This window comes from Mustela nigripes, chromosome 7, assembly GCF_022355385.1.
Source record: "Mustela nigripes isolate SB6536 chromosome 7, MUSNIG.SB6536, whole genome shotgun sequence".
Classification (NCBI taxonomy): Eukaryota; Metazoa; Chordata; class Mammalia; order Carnivora; family Mustelidae; genus Mustela; species Mustela nigripes.
Window position 1 is genome coordinate 21,881,388 of NC_081563.1, and position 27,600 is coordinate 21,908,987.

At 46.6% G+C, this 27,600-nt stretch overlaps 1 protein-coding gene across 1 annotated transcript; it reads right to left on the reverse strand.

Annotated features, from left to right (window-relative positions):
- Positions 1-1,688: 1,688 nt before the first annotated feature.
- On the reverse strand, positions 1,689-25,868 carry GTF3C2 (general transcription factor IIIC subunit 2). The gene is made up of 19 exons (XM_059405328.1): positions 25,428-25,868; positions 15,654-15,924; positions 15,169-15,490; positions 14,303-14,588; positions 11,796-11,890; positions 11,318-11,395; positions 11,099-11,197; positions 9,551-9,778; positions 9,260-9,371; positions 8,966-9,074; positions 7,868-7,893; positions 7,564-7,693; positions 4,977-5,121; positions 4,710-4,871; positions 4,427-4,514; positions 3,882-4,010; positions 3,284-3,436; positions 3,038-3,145; positions 1,689-2,738 (listed from the first exon to the last, which is right to left on the reverse strand). The coding sequence occupies exons 2-19, from the start codon at positions 15,898-15,900 to the stop codon at positions 2,520-2,522; spliced, it is 2,736 nt and encodes a 911-aa protein (XP_059261311.1). The 5' UTR covers positions 15,901-15,924; positions 25,428-25,868; the 3' UTR covers positions 1,689-2,519.
- Positions 25,869-27,600: the final 1,732 nt, after the last annotated feature.

Here is a 27,600-nt window from a genome sequence, read left to right on the forward strand (position 1 = left end):
GTGATTTCTTAATATTCCTTAATATTCCTTTTCAGCTCTAACATTCTAAAATTTTGTGAGTATAGTGCAACATCCTTTCAAGGGTGGCGGAAACTACTGTAAGATCCGTGGCAGATTTGTCAGGCTGGAAGCCTTTGCTTAACTATATCCAGGGAACTCAACTTCAGGAAGCAGCCATCCCTGACTTTCAGGTTCCCACCTGGCTAGCTCTAGCTCCTATTTACTTAATGCCTATGTGATTAAGACGGAAAATCCTGTCACAGGTACTTGAGAAACACAATGAGGAAGCAAGATAATTTGATGTCACAAATACTTCACTCAAGGCTCCTATATTCAAAACACCATGCCAGGAGTGAATTTACATTAGTAAATGTAATAGACCAAATGTGGTAGGTTAGAAGGTTGTTCTCTGAATTCAGAGTGTCTACGTTCAAAGCCCAGCACTATGTAGTAAAGTGACCTTTTTCAGACTGCTTAAACTCTCAGAATCTTATCTTTACAGTTAAAATGGGGCAGTATCTACCTCATGATTAAGTAACATACGTGAAATACCTGAAGTAGATCAAATGTTTAAATAAACATGTGATTTACTCTTTTTTCCCCTTCCCTCTTGAGAATACATGGGGAGAGAGAATTTTTACTAGAGAAATCTGGGAAGCTCCTTGATAAAAGGTGAGATTTGAGCTGGGATCTTGAAGAATGAATGGGGTTTATGTGGAGATGGAGGAACCATGTGAGCAAAGGCACAGGAAGTAAAATACAGGAATCCATAGATTATAGTATAAAGTGTATATATTGGGAGGGAAGGTTGAAGTAGAATGGCCTTCAGAGAAAAAAGAGTTTATGGTAGAGAAAGAGAGGAAGGGCTGAAAGCATTCTCCTGATATTCTTTTGGAGTTAGAGACCAAGGCTAAGAGTCAGCAGCAGAAGCAGGGCTGCAGGCACCAACCTGCAGCCTCAACAGCATGGGTCGCCAGGTCCCATCTTTTCTGCCACTGAAAGTGGAATTCCATAATGCAATGTCAAGGGGCTGCTGTGGAGGAGCAAAACTTCTCTGCAATGAAGGCACTTCCCTATCAGTCAGCTCAAAAACAAACCGGGCTTAACCTGAGCTTGATTACAGTACTTTCCTCCTTTGCACTGACAGGGGTTGTGATCCCTCTGCCGCTAATAGTCTGGTTGCCTCCGGGTTCTGTTTCCTCTTCTGTACAGGAAGGAAACTGAACTGCTTGATACCTTTCTTCTTGAGATACGATAAATTCCCTACACCCAAGAGGCAGAAAGCTGTTCCCAGGTATCTGGCCAACCAGACCACAGTGCCAGTGGGTTTTGTTCCAGGTAGGCACTAAATTAATCTCCACTCCCTTGGTTGGAGCTGGCTGCGTATTTTTCTCGCTTTCCTGAGGTCATCTCACTACTTCCCCCAAACTTGACTGTACTCCCATACACTATGGTTTGCCTGTTTCTCATTGCTGGGGTCTGTCTTTGGTTCAGAGGCAGTATTGCGGTCCCTATGAGTCTGCAGTATCCCCCAAGAGAACTGTAATAAGAGGAGATAAAACAATACATTACTTGGGTTTTAAACACCTCCTATATAGAGATTTGAAATAAAGTAGCTAGACATGTTTAATAAGCCAACAGTGTGACAGTATCATAAAGGACCAAAAATCATGACGTGTAAAGAATGGTTAAAGTAACTGAAGATATTTAATCTAGAGAAGAAAAGACTTGGGAAACACATGATAGCTATTTTTAAATATACGTAAAAGGGCAATCACAGGGGAAAATGACTAGATTTCCTAATACCCATGGTGAAATTATATAGAAGTATACTCTTTGACTTGATATAAAGGAAGGTTTTTTAAAACATGACTGCCTAGGAGTGTTCAAGTAGGGTCAGATGACCAGTGATTGGGAATATCTCATAAGCAGGAGCAAGTAAGATCTGAGCCACTGTTCTACTGGCAGGGTGTTTGTGGTGTTCCTCAGTTAAAGAAGTACTATAAGCAGCTTCGGTCCAATAAATTACTGTCACCTCTCCTGGGCCTGTGTGTTGGTTATTCTCAACAGGAAGTTGAGAAGGCAACAATACTAGACCCTAGAATACAGTCACACAGGAGCCTTCATGCGGATACCCTTTGCAGTTCTCCAAACACCCACTCGCGCGTGGTCTCAAAAACACCCAGTACCTTTACTTAGCTTTACCCACTTCACAACATGCTCAATATGAGCAATTTGACTTCCAAGCCTAGGTCAGGCCTGAGTATTACTCATGAGCCATAGTTTTAGGCTGAGGAGCCTTGAGAGTCTGTGGAGGGATAGCCCCCCTGCCCGCAGGGGGCTGTGATGACAGAAGTCTGTGGAAGGAGAGGTATCTAAGGAGTCCTGGCAAGGCAGGTCTAAAGGTCCAGGTCTGGCAGCATCACTATCCATGAAGCCCCCAGTTCCTATGGCTCTGTGCATGGGGGGGCCGTGTGTTCCTGGCAGACTTCATTCCAAAGGCCCTGTGTGGACCACGACTAGGGACCGGGCAGAAGGCGGTGGCTGGTTGGAGGGAAGCCAGGCCCTTTAATCGGGGAGGACGGCTGGAACATAGCACTGAAGTGGGCTCGACTTTCAAGCTGCATACGGTGGCCCAGTGGTGAGGTGAGTGCACGGACAAAATGGATCCGAACCAGCCCGGACTGTCCCCCAGATACCAGCCATCCATAGGAGTCCAGGTTTGGGCTGAAGCGGACCTGGGAAGAGAAGAGCAAACAAGAGAGCTGTTCGCAGCTGGTGCTTTAGGGTGAGTCCTAGCTGTAAAGGGAGGGGGGGGGGGGGTAGAGGGATGGGGTGACAATCTGAAAGGACAGGACCATGATGGAGTGAGAGAGGTAGGAAGGAGTTGGTCTGTCACACTCTGGAAGATGAGGTTGCCAGAGCTGTATCCTTCCTTCCCTCTGCACCTTTTCATCCCCATGTCCTTGATCTTTAGGTCCAGAGTTGGGAGGAAATGAGTGTGAAGATGGGTGAAGAGATGAGACAAGGTTTTTACCTTGTGAATCGCCTCCAGCTGCAGCCTGTCCAGGCAGAGCTGCGAATGCCCCTCTCCTTCCTGCATGCGCAGCATCGGCTCCCTGTGGAGCAGATCGTGGAAGGATCCCTGGGGAAGAGAAAGCCAGCAGCTTCTTAGTCTTGCATCTTTGCACTGTGGCTCCTTACAATGCCCTCCTGTACCAGGACTAAAGTTTTCTACTTTTTTTAAAAAAACTGTACACCCATTCTCCTGGCCTCAATTTACCAAATCTGTATCTTGAAAGAGCAAGTAGTGATGGTTGACAGTTTCAGCATAAGTCCGAGCTTTGGGAGGGTTGGGGGCCTCAGCTGAAGCTGAAGAATGGTCTCGGCCTTCACGGCTGTCCTGATATGGCATCAGATCTGCTTTATATATAGGCTAGAAAGGAGACCATGAGATTAGGTCCTAGAATACTGGAGACAGAATAAAAGAGACAATTGATGGGGCGCCTGGGTGGCTCAGTCGGTTAAGCGTCCGACTCTTGATCTCAGCTCAGGTCTTGATCTCAGGGTCGTGAGTTCAAGCCCTGCGTTGGGCTCCACGCTGGGCGTGGAGCCTACTTAAAAAAAAAAGAGAGAGAGAGAGAAAATTGGTTTTGGGCAGGAAAGACTTAAAGATGGAAGGCAGTATGTTTAAACACATGCACAGATGCACTAGGGTTGGGAAGATTCTGTACAACTCTGTACTAAGACTTCCTGGGACAGTAACAGGTCTGGGAGACCTCATCCATATTTGTATCTTACTACTTTACAGTTCTAATTTAGGAGGTCATGTGGATTAGGACCTAACAGATGGTGCTACCATTAAATAGTCATATACGTACGAATCTTCGCTCTACAGGTCGCTTGACATTTATTGGGTTCAGTGCCATATCAGGCAATATGGCCGCAATGAGCTCCCCGGATATATCTCCTGCGGCTATTGTCCCAAGCCAGTCGGATCCTGAAAGACTCTAGTAAGAGACAGATTTCTTTCATTCATTCATGCACTCGTATTGTTTCAGTTCTGTGAACTGGAAACGACAGCACAGTCTGAAGCAGAAGACACACCCACAGAAACAGAAATGAGTTTATCAGGTGAGGGGCTGGGGTAATGGGGTGAAGGACATTAAGGAGGGCACATGATGTAATGAGCACTGGGTGTTACAGAAGACTCATGAGTCACTGACCTCTACCTCTGAAACTAGTAATACACTATATGCGAGTTAACTGAACTTAAACTTTTTAAAAAAGTTTATCATAACTTTTATCTCTCATGATACAGTTACCATACATCTGTCTTCTTCTATCCAAAACTACTGCCTCTTCCTGATCTCCAGTAGCTGAGTAAAGGAATCGTTTTCCTGTGAAAATGAAGAGAGGGGCTCACCCAGACAGTGCCTTTTCGAGGAGCAGTGAAATAGGCCTTGAAACCAAGGTAACCAGCATCAATATAATGAATCCCACAGAGTCCATAACTGTAAGAGGAAGACAAAATAAAACTTTCCTTTTTCCAAGATTGCATTCATTTCCCTTCCCTAATTCCTTCCAGAATTCAGATTACCTCAGTGAAACAACTCTCAACCCTCCTCTCCCCACAACAATCTGGCACACTTTGCACCCAACCCTTAGGGCCTGTCCCTAGAGCTCCTCCTATCTGCATCCTGCCGTACGAGGCATAGCAGTTGTCTTGAGCCACAGTGACACCATTGTAGGGGAGCAGCCAGGCCAGCTCTGTACTCAAGAAGCGCTTGATAGAGTTTATGGGTTCATAAGGTCGTCGAAGGTCCCAGAATTTGATTTTGCGGTCACTCCCCGCAGAGACAAGGAAATGACTGTGGAAAGAGGGAAGAAGAGAGAGAAGATAAAATCTGAGCAAGTCTGGGAGCACCAGACTTCCCGGGCTTCACCTCCCGCCCCACAGCTCTCCTGTCCTGTACCTGTTAGCTTTGCACCACTGAAGGGTACGCACAGCCTGGTCATGGGCTAGGAAACACTGAAAGGGGTAGAGCTTCAAGGAGCCGTCAGAGAGCCGTATCCGCTGCAGGGGTGAGTTAGTGGGAAGGTTCCAGAAAACCACCATGCCTGAGATAGGGAAAGAAGGTGTAGGTATTAAAGGCAAGTTCTCTCTTCTTTTGCTCTAATGTCTTTGTCTGGGCTCCTAGGACCTCTGGCTTTTACCCTCAGCTGTGACCCCCTTATGAAAGGACATAGGGATCATGAGCAGCCAGCCCACATTCCCTCGGTGGTATTTCAGCTCCGACTCTCATCAACAAAAAAAAGCTCAGTCCAGGGCTTGTGGTTGAAAGACAGACTAAGTACACCCAAGAGCCTCTATTCTCTACTAAATACAAAGGGGTTTTTTAAAAAAGCATAAACCCTCTAGGACAAAGGTTGACTAGCTACAGCCCTTGGGCCAAATACAGCCTGCTGCCTGATTTGGTAAATAAAGTCTGACTGGGAATAGTCACACCCATTCGTTCATGTAATGTATGGCTGCCTTCATTTCTCAATGGCAGAGTTGAGTAGTTCTAACAATGGTCAAACAGCCCACAAGCCATAAAATATTCACTATCTGGACCTTTAGAGAAATGTCTGCCAACTCTGCTAGAAGACAAAGAGAACCGGCAAGGAGCCAAAAGCAACAAGACGTAGAGAAACAGGGGTGCCTCAGTGGCTCAGTGGGTTAAATCCTCTGCCTTCGGCTGGGGTTATGGTCCCAGGGTCCTGGGATCGAGCCCCACATCGGGCTCTCTGCGCGGTGGGGAGCCTGCTTCCCACCGCCTCTCTGCCTGCTTGTGATCTCTGTCTGTCAAATAAACAAAATATTAAAAAAAAAAAAAAAAAAGATGTAGAGAAGCAGAAAACAAATGAACAAACAGAGACTAACTCTGCCGACCCCAAACAAGCTGCCCCGTGACAAAGGCTGGCAGAGGAGGAGGGAGTCAACAGCGTAACTCCAATAAAAGACAAATTAAAGAACAGTAAGATTTTTTTAAAAAAGATTTTATTTATTTATTTGAAAGAGAGAGAGAGAGAGAGCATGAGTTGGGGGGAGAGGGAGAAGCAGACTCCCCGCTGAGCAGGGAGCCCTACATGGGGCTTGATCCCAGGACCCTGAGATCATGACCTAGGCCAAAGGCAGATGCTTAACCAACTGAGCCACCCAGGCGCCCCAAGAGTAAGAATTTAATAAACAATAGCTGGGGAAACTATTTGTACCTAAAACTCAGAAATGAAGCACCCATGAACCTTTCTTGGAAGAGCTTACTGGCGGCGAACTCCGGCTGAGCCAAATCAGTCATGGAGCAACAAGGGCGGACCGAGAGGGGCGGACCGGTGGACGCGCATGATCATTTTAAGGCAGAATTGTAACTCGGGGAATTAAGACAACAAAACAACACCAAGAATGATGTACCCTGATGATGTAAGAATCACCACACCAAAAGAAGCACACATAAAAGAGAGGGACCATTAGAAGCGTGAGAGTGCTCATTTCCTGACCTCCTGAGGGGAGACTACTGGTGAGGTCTAACCATGAAATTGTCACCTGTGGAGTCCAACTACCAGAATGCTCTTACCTATGATCCTTTTCTCTCCCCGTTTAAACCTTAAGAGTATCTTTAAGGAACTAATGTCTCTGTGGTGAAGGAACATTTATGGGGAGCGTACCCCATCTCTCTTAAATTTCATGTATTTTCATTTAAAATAGCTTATGTAGGGGCACCTGACTGGCTCAGTCAGTGAGGCATAGGACTCTTAACCGTGGGGTTGAGAGTTGAAGCCCCACGTTGGCTGTGATTACGTAAAAATAAAATCTTTAATATAGCTTATATAGTATGATCCCATCACTACAGAATTCTCTCTCTTGCCATCTGATTTTTTATCTTACACATGCATAGAGAACTCCATGAAATGATGTTCTTTTTTTTTTAAGATTTTATTTAAGAGAGAGCGCAAGTGAGGGAGAGCATGAGCTGGGGATGGGGGACAGAGGGTGAGGAAGAAGCAGACTCCCCACTGAGCGGGGAGCCCAACGTGGGGCTTGATCCCAGGACCTCCAGATCATGACTGAGCCAAAGGCAGACATTTAACTGACTGAGCCACCCACGTGCCCCTGTTCATTTGTTCTTCTTCTTCTTTTTTTTTTTTTTTAAAGACTTTATTTATTTGACAGACACAGCGAGAGAGGGAACACAAGTAGGGGGGTGGGAGAGGGAGAAACAGGCTTCCCACTGAGCAGAGAGCCTGATGCAGGGCTCGATCCCAGGACCTTGGGATCATGACCTGAGCTAAAGGCAGACACCCAACGACTGAGCCACCCAGGCACCCCTGTTCATTTTTCTTAATTATATTTTTCTGGGTAGTAAAATTCTAGTGACTTTTTTCTTTCTTCTTTGTATTTTTTTTACATTGCTTAACCATAATGCCCAGCATTGAACCAAAAAGGAAACCGCCACCAAAAAACAAGCATATATAAAGTTTAAAGAGCAATAGCCCCTTATGCTCTGCTTTGTTTTTTTTTACCGTTGTAGTATCCAGCAGCCAGGTGGTGGTGGGGCCGGGTGGGCATCCAGGCCAGGCTAAGGCACTGACCACACTCAGAGGGGTCTGAAGCTTGCATAGACCCCACCTGGAGGGTTGCCACACATTGTACCTACAAGGACAGAAGAGCCAGGACCAGACTTAGGGATACTTACCATTTGCAACAAAGTCTAAAATCAGTGTTTAATCCCGTCGGGGGTAGAGGCAGAAGGAGACTCACTGTGGAACCAGAAAGGGAGGCTCAAGAAGATGGAGCCTTGGCTAAGGTAGCAGGTTCCTCACTCACCTTATAGATGGCAGGCTTCATTGCATCTGCGAGGGAAGAAGGATGGCAACTGATGCTCTGGGAACAGAGGACTGACGTCCTTACCTGCCTTGCTCTGAGATCAGCACCCCTGATCTGAGAATGACCTTCCCTGACAGCCACCTCTGCAGCACACTGATCCATCGACCTCCACCCGCCCCCATCTCCCTTCCCCACTCTGTTGTGTGGGCGTGTGTCCTTCCCCCATCAGAATGGCTAATTGCTCCACTCTGCTCTGTCCCCACCCTCTCTCACCTCTTCCAGAACTTTGCTCATTTGGTTATCTTTCTTTCCTCCCATTCTGAATGATCCACTTTCTCTCTCCCTACTGGGTCATTCTCATATTGAGATGTAAACATGCACTGAATGAAACAAACACAAACCAAACCTCTCCTTTACCCCGATTCACCTCAAGCACCACCCTCCAACTAGGAGTTCTTCACTGCCAATCTACTTGCAAGAATTGTTCACGCATCTGTCTTCATTTCCTCACTGCCTATTCCTTCCTCAGCCCGTTCCCCCACCAGACCACCAAATATGGGATTTCTCAGGGCTCAAGCCTGGTGCCCTCTTCTCTAAATATTCAGTACAGTTGAAAAGCAAATTTGACAAAGAGGAGGTGCCTTTTGCTAACCCCTTCCTCTTCCTGCTCATCTTCAGCTCTACATTCTCTCCATCTGTTCCCAACAGAGACCGGCGCTCATGTGTGCGAGGCAGTGAGGACAGGAGAGGTCAAGCACAGGATTCGGGGAAGGGGAAGAGTGTGGCAGGGGAGATCAGCCTTAGCAGCTCTTTACACAGCCAGTCAGCTGTGGCAGCAGGAGAGGAGAGCCTCAGAGCACAGAGTAGGGAAACGGGGGGAAAGGGGAATGGGCTGGAAGAGCCCAGTGATTAGAAGGCAGGAGACAGTACCCCTTGCAGGCTGCTAGAGAGAGCAAGTCTGAGGACAAGAGGTGTGAAGTCAGAGTGAGTGGGGTGCTGAGTGAGGCTTTGTCCAGAGGCTAGGCCGGGAGGACTTTCATGAGAGACCAGACAGGGCCTGCTATAGCACCACGACTCCCCGCCTGCTGTGCTACTCACCTGGGGGCTGCTGAGCCAGCAGGGCCTCTGGATGGGGGAGACTGAACAGCAGCACCTTCCCATCAGAGCAGGCAAGAGCCAAGAGGCCCAACCTGGGCAGGAGAGGAGCCTAGAGGGGGGAGACCAGATCTGTGCTAAGGCTTGCCGCCTCTCAGAAAACTTTTGAGGTTTTGGTCCCTGCAAATAACATGGATTTTCTGGGAAAACTCCATCCTCCGCTGTCAAACTGGGCTCATAGGGCTTCTCTGTTCTGCCTGTGAGTCCTAGGGTACCCTACAACCAACTGGGACGTACCTTCCGAGGGGTGCCTGGAAGTTCCCATGCTCCACTAGGGCAGAACTTGAGGTCCCAGATGCAGCCGTGGTCACAAGCAATCCCATAGACAAAGTGAGCCCTGTTGCCAGGACTGAGGAGAGAAAGCATAGGGGGAGAATGGGCAGGGAGAAGGGGCCTAGGGCCACCAGAGCCTGTGTTCCACCCCATGCCTAGCCCCAATCCAGGCCTCCCGACTCCTCCCCAGCTCTCCTGGTCAGGTTCTCTCCTCCTCAACCACCCTCCCATGGCAGCGTCCCAGCCCCACCTCACCAGCTTTCTGGCTGCAAGGTCCCAAGGCCCCAGACTTGGAGCAGCCCAGGACCCGAATGAAGCTGGCTCAGTGGGTGTGTCTCATTCATGTCAGGGCTGGAGAAAAGGGCCACATACTGCGAAGCTGCCGCCCCCTCTGGCACTGGACACCAGTCCAGAGCCCAGAGGGGTCCCCCTGTGAAGAAGGACACATCCCAGCGCTCCGGGTGTGCTGTGATCGAGCTAAATCTAGAGAGAAGTCAAAGATGGAAGGAAGAAAGGAATTAACAAAAGGTAAGGAAGACTTCTATAGGTGAGTGGGTAAATTAACATCCAAACAATGGAATATTATCTGGCACTAAAAAGCAAGCTACCAAACCATGGAAAGGCATGGAGGAACCTTAAATGCATATCACTAAGTGAAAGCAGCCCACCTGAAGAGGCTATACACTGCATGATCCCAACTATGGGGCATTCTGGAAAAGGCATAACTATAGACACATCAAAAGATCCATGACAGGGGCACCTGCGTGGTTCAGTGAGTTAAAGCCTCTGCCTTCGGCTCGGGTCATGATCCCGGGGTCCTGGGATCGAGCCCCACATCGGGCTCTCTGCTCGGGGGGAGCCTGCTTCCTCCTCTCTCTCTGCCTGTCTCTCTGCCTACTTGTGATCTCTCTCTCTGTCAAATAAATAAATAAAATCTTAAAAAAAAAAAAAAAAGATCCATGATAGCGACAGGTCAGAGGGGAGGGCAGGAGGAGTGGTTAGAGCACAGAGGATTTTTAAGGCAGTAAAACTACTCTGTATGACACCATAATGACGGGGACAGGTCATTACAAATCTGTCCAAACCCACAGAAAGTACAACACCGACAGCAACCCCTAATGTAACCCATGGACTCCAAGTGGTGACGGGTCAGTGCAGGCTCATCAGCTGTAACACATGCGCCCTCTAGTGGGGGAGGCTGGTAAGGGAGGGGAGGCGGCTGTGCATGAAGAAGGGGGATGGGGGACAGGGGACATGGGCGATCTCTGCACCATCCTCTCAGTTTTGCTGTGAATCTAAAACTGCTCCGAAAAAATTAAGTCTTTAAAAAAAAGAAAAGGTAATGAGGACAGAATGGGAGCTCCAGCTGGCGCAGGTATGAACTGGCTTAGGAAAGGGCCAGAGTCTCAAGAAAGGTCTACAGGTGAGAACAGTGCTTGGCCACCATCTGTACTTTCCTTTTTTCCTTCCAAAGCCTGTCCAGTTCTAGTTCCCCTTCAAAGATAATGGGCTGTGCGTTCTGGCTTACCACAGCGTTCTCCCCAGGGCCGGTCTGTCTGGGTCTCTCTGCGTAGATGTGACCTGTAAACTGGCCCTCCATCCCCCTCGCTCCCCTCAGTCTGGCCAGCAGTGACGAGCACTGCAGATCAGGGCGGGCTGACCAGATCCAGCCAGATCCAACTCCTCCCTTGGAACCCCCTGGAATAGCATCAGGGGAAAAACAGGGCCAATCTGTCATCCCTCTCCATATTCCTTTTTCCTGCTTCTATCCCCTAGAATCACAGAGAGACACGCAATCTTCACCTGTTTATTCGGTAGAGTGTGCCGTCCTCCGGAAGTCCTTCACGCTGGACAGAAAACAGTGGAGACTTCTCCTCCTGGGGCAGGTAGGGAGCTGCCTCACTGGGGGCAGGGAGGGAACAGCGTGAGTTTGGAAGTTTCACCCACCCCAGGATTCCCTGCTACCCTCCTGTCTCCAGGGATGTCACCCCCTCCCAGCTTCAGAATGTCTCTTTAACTTACAGCTCAGATAATAAGTGCCACTTCCACGCCAGCGGAATCCATTCTGCAAACTCCCAGTATGAATGCTTCTGTTCTCGGCTGGAGGAACAGAAGCAGCATCAATGGAGGAGGAGAGAAATACTAGAGCAGCGCTGTCCAGTAAACCTTTCTACAATGATGGAAGTGATCCAACATCTGTGCTGACAGAGACACCAGCCACTAGCCGCAAGTAGCTACTGGGCACTTGAAAGGTGGCTAGTGCAACTGAGAAACTGGACCTTTAATTTTAATTATGTGTAGATCACATTTAAATAGCCGTGCACAGCTAGTGACTATTACATTGGACAGCACTGCTCTGGAGCTCTTTGCCTTTGGAGCAGTGCCTTTTAGTTACGAATGTCTTCAGTGTCCTGCCCTGTGAGTGCCTTCCCTCTTTCCCTTGGCCCCACTTCTAGATGCCTCCACCACCCTCTCATCCCCAGCCCCCGTCAAGTCTCACAGGTCCTTGGTGAGATGGAAGCACTTCCAAACAGGGGCCATGATGTGATTTGGTAAGCCATTGGGAGCCATTCCCCGGCAGTGTGGCTTCTGCTTCTGAGGAGCATATGGGAAAAAAGAATTTTATAGATTAGAGAAAGTCCCCAGAAGGCAGCTTTTCCCGCTTTTACTTTTCTTGGCACTGCTTCCTCTCTAGCCTGACTAAAAGACTGATGTCTCCGCCATTACAGTGACTTCTCCACCTTCTGCTCCCGCTCCTCCATCAAAACTGCAAAGCCTGTTACGTATTTTCTATTCACCCTCCTCGGTGTTTCCATGGCATGTGGTTCAGAGGACTCCCATTTGCTTCCTGAAACCCCTGCCCCATGGGATAGCGTCTCCTTAGTCTTCCTGCCTCCCCGATATTCCCCCACAGGCACTCCCCTCCTCCAACAGGTTTGTGTGATGAAGGTATTTCCCAGAGTCTGTCTTCTCGACCCTCTATACATATACTTTGGGGACTCTCATCCCATGCCCATGGCTTTGACTACCATCATTAGGCCTGACATCTTAGTAAATGTAAACTTTACCCAGTTCAGCTTTTCTACATTCTAGACTTTTACAGTGTGGTGCCAACCCATGTTATAGAGCCTAAGGCAAAAGGAAAATCAGTAAATACAGTTCCTGTCTTTATTTAAAACTTTGGTATTTTGTTCATCATAAATTTGTTGCATTACTTTTTAAAAGATTTTATTTCTATAAATATACTATAAAAATAAAGTGCATGAGGGGCACCTGGGTGACTCAGTGGGTTAAGCCTCATGCTCAAGTCATGATCCCGGGGTCCTGGGATCAAGCCCCGCATCGGGCTCTCTGCTCGGCAGGGAGCCTGCTTCCCCCCCCCCCTGCCTGCCTCTCTGCCTAATTGTGATCCCTATCTGTTAAATAAATAAACACAATCTTAAAAAAATATAAAGTGCATGAGACAAAGAACACGAGCGGAGGGAGGGAAAAGGGAAACGGAGAAGCAGATTCCCCACTGAGTAGTAAGCCCAACAAGAGCTCCATCCTAGGACCCAGGATCATGACCCAAGTTCAATGCAGATGCTTAACTGACAGAGCCAACCAGGGGCCCTGCATTACTTTTATTTGTTAAAATGATTTAACAAATTATTTTGTAAAAATTTGTTGCATCAAAATATTTATCTTGATTTCTGAGAGGTTGGGTGCTCCCTTAAATGTTGTACTTGAAACAAGGAAGGCACTGGTCTCATGCACATGACTGGCAACCAGACATCTCCAGTAGAACGGCTCAGGGCAGCACACACATGCACCTCCAACTCAGTGTGTCAGAAAATGAGCCCATCACCTCCCCTGCTCACCCTCACTCTTCCCCCGCTTCCACCATCCCTCTGTCCCAAAGTCCGGCACTTAAGAGCAACATCTAGACTAGAAACTCCTACTCCTTTCTTTTCAGAAACTGCCAAGTGCCGCTAATACTCTTAAATGTCTCTTGCACCTATCCCCCACCTTTGCTTGCTTTGCAGCCTGATCCAGGCGCTATTTCTACGTGGACAACCGAAGCTGTCTTCTGATGTCCGCTGCAGGCTGACCTACCGTCCTAACTGATCACGTTATTTTTCTACTTAAAAACTTCTGATGCTCAGAGTTTCTATGATAATGAAAACGTTTTGGAAATGGGTAACAGTGATGGCTGCACAACACCAGGAATGGGCTAATGCCACTCAGTTGTACTTTTTTTGGGGTGGGGGGAGCAGTGGGAGAGGGGAGAGAATCTCAAGCAGGCTCCGTGCCTAGCACAGAGCCTGACACGGGGCTCCATCTCACGACCCTGAGCCCAAATCAGGAGTTGGATGCTTAATGGACTGAGCCACCCAGATGCCCCAAAAATAATTTACATGTTTAAGTGGCAAATTTTATGTTATGTATATTTTACCACAATTCAACAAACACACACCTGTGTTAGCTCCTGCAAGTCTTTGTCCTTCCATCGTCTCAAGTTCGATCCCCCCACTGCCTCCCCACTGCCCCCAGCCTTCTGCTGGTCCTGCAGGGCACTGCTATACCTTTGGGAACTTGCTAAGAGCTCTCAACAGCTCTGCCTGCTCTGATGCCCTGTCCCAGGAATTCCCGGGGAAACCAATCTCTCCTATTTGCCTTTTAAGACCTAGCCTAGCCCTGTTCACTGCTCTGTGAAGCCCCAGCAGTTCACTGCCTCCTTGACACACCAGAAGCCTCTGGTTCCCTCCCGGTTAAGCCCTCCTCCCACGGTGGACTCCACCAGGCAGGAGGCTGTCTTATTCACATGTGTCCCCTAGTGCTGTGCAGGTGCCCGTATCTGAAGGGGTGACATCATGCGCTTGCCCCCAAGCCCCTGCCTGCTCAACGTTTCCTCCTTTACTTATTCTGGCCATCAGTTACTAGGCCAAAGCTTTCCACTGGGGCACCCTGCAGACCTTCCTAACAATCCCCCTGTCTCCCCATTCACTTCTTGTTCATTCAGCTTACCCCTGACGTGGATCCTCGCGGGGTGCTTTGAGGCACCACAGGCTCAGGTTCAGAGGAGCTCTCGCTTGGGGCCTCGCTCTCCTCTCCATCTTCAGCCTCAACCTGGAGAACAAAGTCTTCGTCCCGCGCAGTGTCATCCTCTTGTTCTCCACCTTGACAGGCTGTCTGCTGCCGGTTTTTCTTCGGTTTGGCGGGGCTGCTCACCTTGGGGCTCTCAGGACAGGACACTGGAGCAGGCAGGGCCGTTGAGAGCTCTTCCGCCAATTCCTGAAGGTACAGAAGTGCCCTGCAGAACAGGGCGGGGTCAGAGCCATACTCACACTTAATTGAGAGCCCACTTTTCCAGACACTTGGCCGATTATCTCAGTGGACCTGCCTAGTGACCCTGGGAAGCAGCTATTCGTTTCCCCTCCCCCACTTTGATAAAGAACCAGAAATCTAGGGAAGTTAAGGGACTTGGCCAAGAGAGGACTCAGATCACGTATATGGAATCTGAATCCAGGTCTGGCAACTCCAAGTCCAAGGCACTTGCACTCTACCGCAGTCAGAGATCAGTGAGAGCCCAGAGAAGAATGGAAGGGCACAGAGACTGATAGATACTGGGCAGGGAAAATTACAACGAAGGCCTGGAGGAAACTGGAGAATGTGACAGGATACAAGGCAGGGAAAACCAACTCCTAGACAAACTCAGCAACAGATAAAAAATTGTTATGGTAAGAGCTAGAAGATGGCTCAAGTCCCCAGAACCCAGATGCTACCCCCACTTACCTGACAACTCGTCACAGCCTCTCAGCTCTCCAACACCTGCCCCCACCAACCCTTCACCCCGACCGCCCTCCACCCAAGCTGTGCCCCACAATCCTTACACTTGGGCAGCCCTTCGGCGGGGTCGTTCCCCAGGAGGGGTCTCAAAGTCCTCAGGGGGCCTCTTTGGAGGTGGAGACTCTGGCTGATCTAGGTCTTTGGACAACTTCAGCAGTAGCAGCTCTGCCTTGGACCTTCGACCTCGTTTCTTAGGCATGGGGGTGGATAGAGGGTTGGATTGATCTAAGAGACCAGGAACCAGAGGGGCTGATGGAGGATTAGGCTGTTGGGGCCTTTTGGGGCCTTTCCGTGTGCTACCACCTCTCTTCCGGCCAGGCTTTGAGGCCCTAGGCTTTGAGACCTTTGACATCTCTGAAGAAAGATCTGTAGAGAAGAATATGGGTCTGTGAGATGGGACCAGAGCTCAAACCTCTTTGGAATAGATTACACCATACCCAGGTTGGTAGGATCCTGTGAGCTCACCCTGCTCTCTTTCATCTTAAGCTAAGCACGGGGAGATAAGAAGAGGAGAGGACAAGGTACATACCTTGCTGTTCAAGTCTGGAGAGGCTTTCTTGCTCTGCAGGGAGCCTCCTCTCCCCAAGAGAGTCCTCAAATCCAGGCAAAGGCGCAGGCAAAGACATCTCTCTGGAAGCCTCAGCACTAGTTGTTTCGGAAGAGGCCTTGACATCAAGCTGATTTAGCACCTCTTGTCCAGGAGAGTCTACCACAGTCATGCTCCCCACGGGGCCGGCCTCCCCCAGGGCAACACAGCCGACCCCGCAGGTATCCATCAGCACCCCCTACAATGGCTGCCCCTGCAGAGACATACACATGAGTAGAAGGCAAAAGCTATTTGCACTGGCTCCGATTTTTCCTCCTTTCCTGTCTTTTCTCCTCCTGCCCCACCCACTGTCCACCCCCCCAGCCAGAAACCCAAGCTCCCTGATCACTCATTCATTTAACAATTACTAAGCATCTTCTATCCGTTCTAGGAACTGATCAATATGACAATAAGCAAGATAGACAAGGTCCCTGCCCTCATGGAACTTACACACTAATGGAGCTAGCACTGAACAGACAGTAAGGAAGCTACCATTTGGGGCGCCTTGGTGGCTCAGTGGGTCAAAGCCTCTGCCTTTGGCTCAGGTCATGATCTCAGGGTCCTGGGATTGAGCCCCACATCAGGCTCCCTGCTCGGCAGGGAGCCTGTTCCCCCCCGCCCCCCGCTGTCTACCTCTCTGCCTAACTTGTGATCTTTGTCAAATAAATAAATAAAATCTTAAAAAAAAAAAAAAAGCTACCATTTATTTATTAAATGCTTACTATGTGCCAAGCACTGTATTTTTCAGCCAGTTTATTTATTTATTTTTAAAAGATTTAACTTATTTATTTGACAGAGGGAGAGACAGAGAGAGAGGGAACACAAGCAGGGGGAGTGGGAGAGGGAGAAGTGGGCTTTCTGCTGAGCAGGGAGCCCGATCCGATATGGGGCTCGATCCCAGGACCCTGGGATCATGACCTGAGCCGAAGGCAGACACTTAACCAACTGAGCCACCCAGATGCCCCTTTTTCACCCAGTTTAATTTAAAGCTCTGAAGTTTTTTCATAAGGATAATGCAGTGAATGAATAATTATTCAATTTCTTTCCCTAAAGCCCAATGAAATGAGTCACCTCCTTCCCCTTAAAAAATAAAAACAAAAGAGTGAAAAAAATCTTCCTAAACTCCCTAAACCTCCTAGGAACAGACTACAAAGAATAACTACCAAGGGGTGTCTGGCTGATGGGCACCGGGGAGGGTATGTGTTGAAGTGAGCTCTGTGTGTTGTGTAAGACTGATGAATCACGGACCTGTACCCCTGAAACAAATAATACATTACATGGTAATAATAAGTAAATAAGTAAAAGAATAGCTGCTGATAGATACATAAAATTTAGACCAAACTGAAGGAGGATGCCTAGAGCTAACATCCACCTTTGTGAATACTAGTCAAGAAATAGATTTATATAATAATAAGTAAAAGTTCTTCAGCACTCTGCCATTAATCTTTTACCTGAAGAGGGGCGGCAGATGGCTATGAGATAATTACGGAACATCCTACCACATTAAAAGATCTTTCCCACATTGAAGAATGGATTAAAAAACTGTTAAAAAGAGACAGACAGACAGAGAGAGATGACTCACATATGCACCAGAGCAGGGGAGGGACAGAAGGAGAGGCAGAGTCTCAAGCAGACTCCCGCTGATCGCAGAGCCTGATCCCATGACCCTGAGCTCATGACCTCAGTCAAAACCATGAGTCAGTCGCTTAACTGACTGAGTCACCCAAGCGCCCCTCTTCATTTTTTCCCCCCAAACCCAGAAAATCACTTGTGCAATCATGGCAAAAGTAAACTGACAAGAGATAAACAAAACACTACACCCCAGACCAAAAAAGCTGAGCAACACAGAACTGCAAGGTTTTTGGCCAGAATAACCTGCCTATGACAGAGAAGGAGAAATAGCTCAAATCACAGAAAGGAAGCCCCATGGGTCTGTATATGCCTTAAAGGATGTTTAACAGAGGGGTGCCTGGGTGGCTCAGTGATTAAACGTCTGCCTTTGGCTCAGGTCATGATCCCAGGGTCCTGGGATTGAGCGCTGCATCAGGCTCCCTGCTCAGCAGGAAGCCTGTTTCTCCTTTTTCCACTCCCCCTGCTTGTGTTCCCTCTCTCGCTGTGTCTCTTCCTGTCAAATAAATAAATAAAATCTTTTTTTTTTTTAAAGATTTTATTTATTTATTTGACAGAGAGAAATCACAAGTAGATGGAGAGGCAGGCAGAGAGAGAGAGAGAGAGGAAAGCAGGCTCCCTGCTGAGCAGAGAGCCCAATGCGGGACTCGATCCCAGGACCCTGAGATCACGACCTGAGCCGAAGGCAGCGGCTTAACCCACTGAGCCACCCAGGCGCCCCTAAATAAATAAAATCTTAAAAAAAAAAATGTTTAATAGAACCAAAAGCAGTATACTACATTGATTCTAAAATGCCTAGCAGGCCACTGGAACCATAAGGAGTTGTTTTAAAGGCTACAGAGTAAGAAACTGAAAACAAAAGAAACACAAAAGAAAAAAATGTACAAGATGACTTAAGATATGACTATAACAATAACCAAAGATCGATTCATCCATTAAAAAAAAAAAGAATAAAGATTTGGATTTAGATTGATTTAAAAGCCAAACTATATGCTTTGAAAGAGATATCTAAAACAAAGGAACTCAAAGAGCTGGAAGTCAAAAGATATAAAAATATAGGACAGGGGCGCCTGGGTGGCTCAGTGGGTTAAGCCACTGCCTTCAGCTCAGGTCATGATCTCAGAGTCCTGGGATTGAGTCCCGCATCGGGCTCTCTGCTCAGCAGAGAGCCTGCTTCCCTCTCTCTCTCTCTCTGCCTGCCTCTCCATCTACTTGTGATTTCTCTCTGTCAAATAAATAAATAAAATCTTTAAAAAAAAAATATATATATATAGGACAAATGTAGGCACAAAGAAAACAGGAGTTTTGTTGGTAATAGCAAAGTTGAATTCAAGGGAAAAAGTATTAAAAGGGACAAAAAGGGAATACTTTATAATAAATAAAACTTTAACTTGTATAAAAGAGAAGTGTAATGCACTGTTAGACATCAAATGACTATCAAAACAAAGCAAAATCTTCAGGAAATACAAGAACTACTTCTTTTAAGCCCTGACAGATCAAAAGATAAGGACAGAAGAAGACATGAATGAAATGGTTATCTGACCCCTCTACTGGTCAAGGTTCAGCTGCATGGAACAGAATCCTCTCTAGCCAGTTCAGCTGCAAGGGATTTACTGGAGGGTACTACATAGTTCACATCAGTGGTTCCTAAAGCGTGGTCTGGGCAGCATCAGCAGCGCTGTCCCAGACCTCCTGAATCAGAAATTCTGGGATAGGGCCAGCACTTTTATCTTCACAAAGCCCTGCAAACTCTTGTGATGCACATGCAAGCTTGAGAACCACCTGCACAGGATCATTGGTGGTGGTGGTGGGGGGGGGGGCGTTGTACAGTTTAGGAACAAGTGCTTGTCAAAATGGGAAGTCGCCTGGCAGCTGCCAGTTCAAGAACCACAGGACCTCCCCAATGCCACGATGAGGCGGCACCTGTGAATCAAGAAGCCCCTGCCACAGCTAATGGCTCCATGAACTGACTCTGCACTGATCAGAAAGTGACCTGACTCCACAGGGAAAACCCTTCTCTGGCTCCCAGGTCCAGAATCATACCCTTGCCACAATCTGAACCAGAAAAATGTATGGCCTCCTGGCCTGCCTCTCCCCTGTCTAAACTCGGGTCCAAATTTGAGTTCTTCAAGAACATATGTGATTGGTGAGACCTAAATCATATTTAAAATCTTGGATGGAAAAAAATTCCAGGAATTGAAATTTCTAGCTTTCCAGGCTCTCCAGTAGAGGCTTCTCCTTCTGTCACATCCCACTGACCCCACAGTAGAAAGCGGGATCAGTGTCTTGTCAGTTCCTCTCCAATGCCACCGGAAGACTAGCAGTCCTCGTTAGCCTCTAAAAACTGTTCCTTTGAAGCTCCCTAACATTCAGCTAAACCACTGCTACTCACTCGCCGTAATATATGGACCTTGTTGTCTCAAAAAAACCTTTAACCTCCTAAATCACAAAGCCATCCCACTATCTGATCGCAACCTTCCATTATTATAGCTAGACTGCTCAATTGCTATCAACGTATCTATTCTTCAACCATATCAAGCTGCCGTCATTGATCGCTCCAAGTTCCCATGTTGGCCACATCCTATCCAGCTTAGATTTCTTTATTTTAATCAGACTTTTGCCGATAGTACAAACTTCCTTTCTCGTCTTTTTGTTCCACAGGACTGGCAAAATTTAAGCTCTGGATGAACCAATCATCCTTATACTCTACGTATATATCTAAGCTGCCAGCAGGCTAGCAATCACACTTTCTCTCGTCAGCCCCCACATTACCTCTCCCCCAACATCTGATCCCCTGGTTCTCAGCAGTTGATTTTACCTCTGATTTCCGAAACAAAACCCAAAGCCATTATGTGGGACATACTTCGATGTCTGATCAAGTAGTCTAACACGACCTGCATCTGAATCGCCTCATCTACTTTCTAAGCCAAACTTCCACTTGTGTTCTGACTCTATTCCCCCACTCCCTAAGGACACTGGAATTGGTTAGCCTTTTTTTTTTTTTTTTTTTAAACTGGTTGTTTCCCAACTGCATTTAAATGTCTCTAATTCTCGGGCACCTGGGTGGCTCAGTTGGTTGAGCAACTTCGTTCGAACCAGGTCACGATCCTGGAGTCCCAGGATGGAGTCCCGCATCAGGCTCCCAGCTCCACAGGGAGTCTGTGCTTCTCCCTCTGACCTTCTCCCCTTTCATGCTCTCTCACTATCTCTCTCTCAAATAAATAAATGGAATTAAAATAAATAAATAAAAAAATAAATGTCTCTAATTCTCATCTTAACATACATACAACAATCCTTTAACCCATACCCACCCCCCACACTCCACAGTCAAACTTTTAAAGAGTTGTCGGCCCTTAGTGTTTTAATTACCCTGCTTCATTTTGACTAGGATATTGCCCTCCAACTCATCACTGAGGCTAAAGTCATCAAGAACTGCCGGGTCAACTTATGCAATGGACACCTCTCAGTCTCATTTAACCTGATCTCTCAGCAGCACAGACACTACTGACGGTAACTTTCTTGGAACATTCTCTTGAGAGGCAGTTCAAGTGCAGCAAAGTTTCAAATTTTTACAAATTTTCCTCAATCTTTTACAGCTGTCTCACTCACACCTATTCAGCAACCTCTTTCTTTCTTTGCAAATGTACCTCTTTTTTCTTTCTGAAGCATTTAACTTAGTTTGCTTTCTTTCTCGGAATTGTTTTTATAAAACTTTTAGTTGACACAAAATACCTGTAAATACATGTAAGATGTAAAGAATAACAATGAAGGACCAATTTATCTGCCATGTTTCAACCACTTTTTTTTTTTTTTTAGGATTTTATTTATTTATTTGACAGAGAGAGAGAGACAGGGAGAGAGGGAACACAAGCAGGGGGAGTGTGAGAGAGAGGAGCAAGCTTCCCGCTGAGCAGGGAGCCTGATGTGGGGCTCCATCCCAAGAGTCTGGGATCATGACCTGAGCCAAAGGCAGACACCCAACGACTGAGCCACCCAGGTGCCCCTCAACTTAGTTTTAATAGCAGTAATTCTTTCATACTCAAATTTCTTTAAAATTCAAACATATATCACAATTATATAAATATGGTAACAAGTTAACTGACATTAAAAAATGTTGAGAACCATCACAATGATTCTTGGCAAGCATTCAACTCAGTCAGTGGAACAGAATGACCAGGTCTATAGGAAAAAAGCCTATATATAGGCTTCAAGGATAGTGTGCCATGGGCATCGGTCCCTACACTCTACAGAGGAATGTCAGTTAACACAGAACTAGTTAAACAGGTTATCACTTGAGAATTTCTAGGTATGCCTAAAAGATTTTCCACATCAGTACACACAAACACATCATTCTTCTGGAGAACACTATCCAGTGTTTCACAGAATTATAGTTGTACTCATTTTACCACACCCTTGCCAATCTTCAATTTTTACCAATCTAATGCATGAAAGAATTCTTCCCTATTGTATTTATTTGCATTGTCCTGATAATGATTGAAGTTAGCAACTTCTTTTTATCTGTTGGATACACAGATATCCAACGAGATATACACACACACACACACATATGTGAATATATGTATAGATATCCATATATACATACACATATATACGCACATATATATACATATATGTATATGCTCCCCCCTGCTTATGCTTGCTCGCTCTAATGAATAAATCTTAAAAAAAATTAAAAAGCTACATTTAAGGTTCAAACTAGATTCAAACTAGATAAAGATTCAAACTAGATAAAGGAAGAAAATAAAATAGGATATATATATTTTTTAAGATTAAAAAAAAATTTTTTTTTTATTTGACAGAGATCACAAGCAGGCAGAGAGGCAAGCAGAGAGAGAGGAGGAAGCAGGCTCCCTGCAGAGCAGAGAGCCCGATGCAAGGCTCGATCCCAGGACCCTGAGATCATGACCTGAGCCGAAGGCAGAGGCTTTAACCCACTGAGCCACCCAGGTGCCCCAAAATAGGATATGTTTATATTAGCAGGGTAGGAAATGGCCTTTTTAGGACAATAATATGGATACACACACACACACACACACGCACATATTTTAAAGATTTGAGAGAGAGTGCATGCACACACAAGCACGAGGGAGAGACGGAGAGAGAATCTCAAGCAGACTTCTCACCCAGTAAGGAGCCCCACACGGGTTTAATCTCACGACATTCAGATCAGGAACTGAGCTGAAACCAAAAGTCAGTCACTTAACTGACTGTGCCACCCCCCCAGGCACCTGGAATATATCACAAACAAATAAAATCTTTTAAAAAATTATTTAAAAAAAGATTTTATTTCTTTGTGTGAGAGAGAGCACAGCACGCGCATAGGTGTAAGCAGGAGGAGCAGCAGGCAGAGAAGCAGACTCCCAGCTGTGCCAGGAACCCAGTGTGGGACTAGATCCCAGGACCCTGGGATCATGACCTGAGCCAAAGGCAGATGTTTAACTGACTGAGCCACCCAGGGACCCACTTTTTTTTTTTTTTTTAATTTTATTTATTTCTTTGTCTCAGAGAGAGAGAGAGGACATCTATATTTTTTTTACAAATTGCCTATACATATAATTTGCCCATATCTCTACAGGACGAATCAATCTTTTATTGATCTGTGGAGTTGTTATTTATGTTGCAAATACTTTGTTTCTGCTTTTTAAAGAAGATTTATTATTGGGGGGGAGGGGCAGAGAAAGAGGGGGAGAGAGAGAATCGCAAGCTGACTCTTCGCTGAGCTTGGAGTCATACCTGGGGCTCCATCCATACCCTGAGACCATTACCTGAGCTGAAATCGAGAGTCAGGTGCTGAACTGACTGAGGCACCCAGGTGCCCCACTTTGTTTCTTCTTTTTAGAAAAAATAACTTTGTTTATAATGTTTCTTGTTAAACTTTAAGTTATATTTTTCTGAGTTAAATTTCTCAGTCTTTTCCTTTATGAGTTGTTTTGCGTCTTAAAAAGGCCATTTCCGGGCGCCTGGGTGGCTCAGTGGGTTAAGCCGCTGCCTTCGGCTCAGGTCATGATCTCAGGGTCCTGGGATCGAGTCCCGCATCGGGCTCTCTGCTCAGCAGAGAGCCTGCTTCCTCCTCTCTCTCTCTCTGCCTACTTGTGATTTCTCTCTGTCAAATAAATAAATAAAATCTTAAAAAAAAAAAAAAAAGACACATATTTAAAAAAAAAAAAAAAAGGCCATTTCCTACCCTGCCAATATACACATATCCTATTTTATTTTCTTCTAATACTTCCTCTAGTTTGAATCTTAAATGTAGCTTTTTTTTTTTTTTTTAAAGATTTATTCATTAGAGAGAGCGAGCAAGCACAAGCAGGGGGAGCAGCAAGCAGAGGGAGAAACAGGCTCCCCACTGAGCAGGGAGGCCAACATGGGACTTGATTCCAGGATTCTGGGATTATGACCTGAGCCAAAGGCAGACGCTAAACTGACTGAGCCACCCTGCCTTAAATGTAGCTCTTCAGTCCATGTGGAATTCTCTTATGATAAGAAACATGGGTATTTACTTATTTCATATCTATTTCACTTCAAAGTTTCATAAGAATCTTGCCTGATTCACTACTTAATCCAGAACCTGGTACATGGTAAGCGCAATAATTAAACTTTGTTGATTTAATGAATAACTCCTCAAGCTGCAAAAAATTCCTTTAAGGATTCACTCCTGTAGAAGACAGCAGCAGGGTACGGTAGTTAATTTCCATTTATGATTTCACAACACAAATTTTAAACACAAGTAAAGGAAGGGATATTTAATTGGTGCTACAGTTTATAGAAGTTTACATTTGCACCTCAACTTGTTTGGAATACTGCCTCAAGGGTGCCAGGATTTCCCCAGTCAAGGAAAATAACCAGTTAACACGGTTCCTGAAGTATGGAATTACTTTAAACACATTTGTCTAATACACTGTTTCCCAAAATGTTTCGATGGCGCAGCTGGTGGTATGCAAGACGATTTTAGAGATACAAAAATGTACGATTTTAACTGTGTTTATTTTAACTTGTATGAAAAACTAGCCCGTGGGGGCGTCTGGGTAGCCCAGCCTGTAAGCCTCCCACTCTTGATTTCTGTTCAGGTCGTGATCTCAGGGTCGTGAGACCGAGCTCTGGAATCCGGCTCCCCGCTGGGCTTGCTGCCAGCTTAAGATTCCCTTCTCCGGCGCCCCTCCCCCCCGACGCCCCTCCGCGCCCGCGCTCGCTCAAAAAAAAACCAAAAAACTCCACAATCCTTGAAACCCCACGGTTTCATATGTCTTGCTCAGACTGAGACTAAAGCACTTAAACTTGAAAAACAATTTAAAGAAAACTATTAAGAAAATATAGTGTATATTAGGTAAGACGGGATGGCAAAAAGTAACCAAGGAAGGGGAATGGCTGAAGTTTGTTTTAACAATATGCCGCTAGATCGAAGAGGCTTCGCCAAACACACTACATCTCTCTAACAAAGTGAGTTACCACGGGTGGGGCCGAAGTCGCCTCCTCCGCCTTCCCCAGCGGACAGCCTACTTGCCGCGGGATAAAAGCACCAGAAGGGAAACATAACTGGCCCTTGGCTGCGCCAATGGGGTTGGAGCGCGCCGGGCACAACCCCGGGGTTAGAAGAGCCTCATGGAGGAAGAGGCTGGGACACAGCAGGTGAGACTAATCCGCTACCACTCTAGGAGTGATCGCCTGTCCTTCTTCAGTCATGGGTGTGGGGACAGCCTCCACCACTAGCCTGCGCTGAGAGCGAGCCCCGAGTTCCCTGAGGCTCAGAACTACTATAGCTTCGCTGAGTCCGACGGATGCAATGTAAGCAGCGCCGCGGCCGGGACACAGGATGCCGTGCTACCGCACCGCGTCGGGGAAGAAGGCCAGAGCCGTGATTAGCAGGGCTGAGGGATGTCCGGTTGCAATACAAAAAAGGAGGTGGGGTGTGTGTGAGTTTCTGTAGCAGCGCCAGGGCTGGAGGTCGCGATGCTATGCAGAGAAGGAACAGCGGAGTCGGGAGTTGGTTCCCAATATCTTAGTGCTATGGGAAAAGGAGGAGGAGGAGTAATCGTGGGGCCCCCGCACACCCAGTTGCGGTACACTTACCCTCACCAAAGTCCTTCCGGAAGTCCAAGTTCGAAGATGGCGCCGCCTGTCTGGTCGCGGTTTTATGACGAAATCTGGTAGCTACTCTTTATTGATCCCCTCCCCCCACCCCCCGGCCTCCAAAGCACAAGGTAAACACGTGAGCTTGGTGGGGAGTTTATGCCCGAAGACGTTTTCTCAGACTATGTATTCCATAATGCAGTGCGGCGACAATCCCGCGCCCTTTCGGAGCGGGCGAGGCTCCCGGGCTTAAGCCGCGCGGGGGACGCTGCGTGGCCTTCTGGGAATTGCAGTGTCAAGAAAGGAAGATTGACGCCTGCGCGATGAGGGTCGTCGCGCCCCGCGGGTTCCCACGGGCCCTGTACGCGAGCCTCGAGCGTACTGCGCGCCCAGGCCTCGCCGCCGCTCCCGAGCGCTGAAGGATGCCTAACGGTCAAGACTACCCGCCGTGTGGCAGGCAGGGCCAGGCTGGAGCGAGAGTAACTACCCCGGCGCCGTCCGAGCTGAGGGCACAGACTGAGAGAGGAAGCCTTGGCAGGCTGCTGGAGGATCCTCCGCACCGGGCAGCCGCTCAGGAAGACAAGGGTGGGAGCTACAAAAACACAAAGCGTGCTAGGGAAAGGACACGGAAGGGAAACCAGTAGAAAAACCTTGGCGTGGGGACGCTACCCTGTAATGAGCCTCAGGCTTGGCCCTTGGCCTTGCTTGGGCATAGGCCCTTCCCCATTCCCTCCTTGGGAGATGGGACGCTGGTAACAAATTTCTGCCCTTTCCGAGAGATTTAAAGCCATATAAACTTTACAGGTCTCAGCATATTAACTAGTAGAGTTCAGCATGTATAAATAGGGACAAGAAGGGGTGGAGTCAACCACTCTTTTGTTCCCAAAGAACTTCACCTATTAAATTCCCTTGGTCACACAAAACATTTGAGAAAAACGTGGGAGGAACTAGCCAAGCTTAAAAGCGGGAGTAAAAGGACTCCCACCCCAACTCTCTTAGTGGCCTAAAGGCAAAAGTAAGTGTGCTGTGACTTAGGACCAACTTTGTGAGAACTCAAAATTTGGTGCAGATAAGGCTGCAGTTCGCCTAATAGTACCATCTTAAATGCTTGTTGGATGGACAGCTCTCAGCTTCAAACACTTCTGTAATGAGGAAATATCTCCACTTCTGCCTCAGATTAGGCTATCTTTGACTTAACTGCAAAATCTTTTATAGTAATTATATTCATTTTTGGGATAAGATATCACATGGCTCAAAACTGAAACAGACGATATAAAGTGAAGACTCCCTTCCACCTGTCTCCACATCCGCACAATCAGTTCCTTGTTACAGATCCAAGATATTTTATATATTTATACATATAAGCAAATTTTTTATATTTACCCTTTTAATTCAAACCCATACACACACTGTCCTGCATCTGGCTTCTTTTAACCGAGTGTACCTTGGAGGTGGTTCCATTTCGGTACATAAAAACCTTCCATTCTTTTTTATGACTGCTTAATAATGATATAAATGTAATACATAGTTGACCACAGGGCTAGAAGCCCCTACCCCTAGGCAGTGGGAAATCTGCATGTTAACTTTTTCTCCCCCCAAACTTAACTACTAAATAGCCTGTTGACTGCAAGTCTGTAAACTGTCAACACATGATTTGCATGTCAATATGTATTATATACTGTATTCTTACAATAATCTAGAGAAAGGAAAATGTTAAGAAAATCATAAATACATTAACAGTAGTGTAACAACAACAACAAAAAAAACATATCTAAGTGGACCCACACAGTTAAAACCCATGTTGTTCAACAGTCCACTATAATCTGAATTAGTCCCTTGTTCTTAATGGATATTTAGGTGGTTTCCAGTCCTTTGCAGTGATAAACAATGCTACTATAAATAACTTTGTTACCTCAAGCATGTGCAGCTATTTGGGTAGGTAGCATAAATTCCTAGAGGCAGAATTGCTGGACCAAGGTTTTGGTGCATTTGTAATTTTGATTGACAGGCTATCTTTCAAATGGTCTGTTTCCCTACTTCTAATCTCTACCAGTTACCTTTCTAACATATAGAGTTGATCCTGTGGATCCTCTGCTTAATTTTAATGATTGAGTAATATGCTCAATACATAAAAAAACCCATGAACTGATAATCCTTTTTTAAAAAAAGAGAG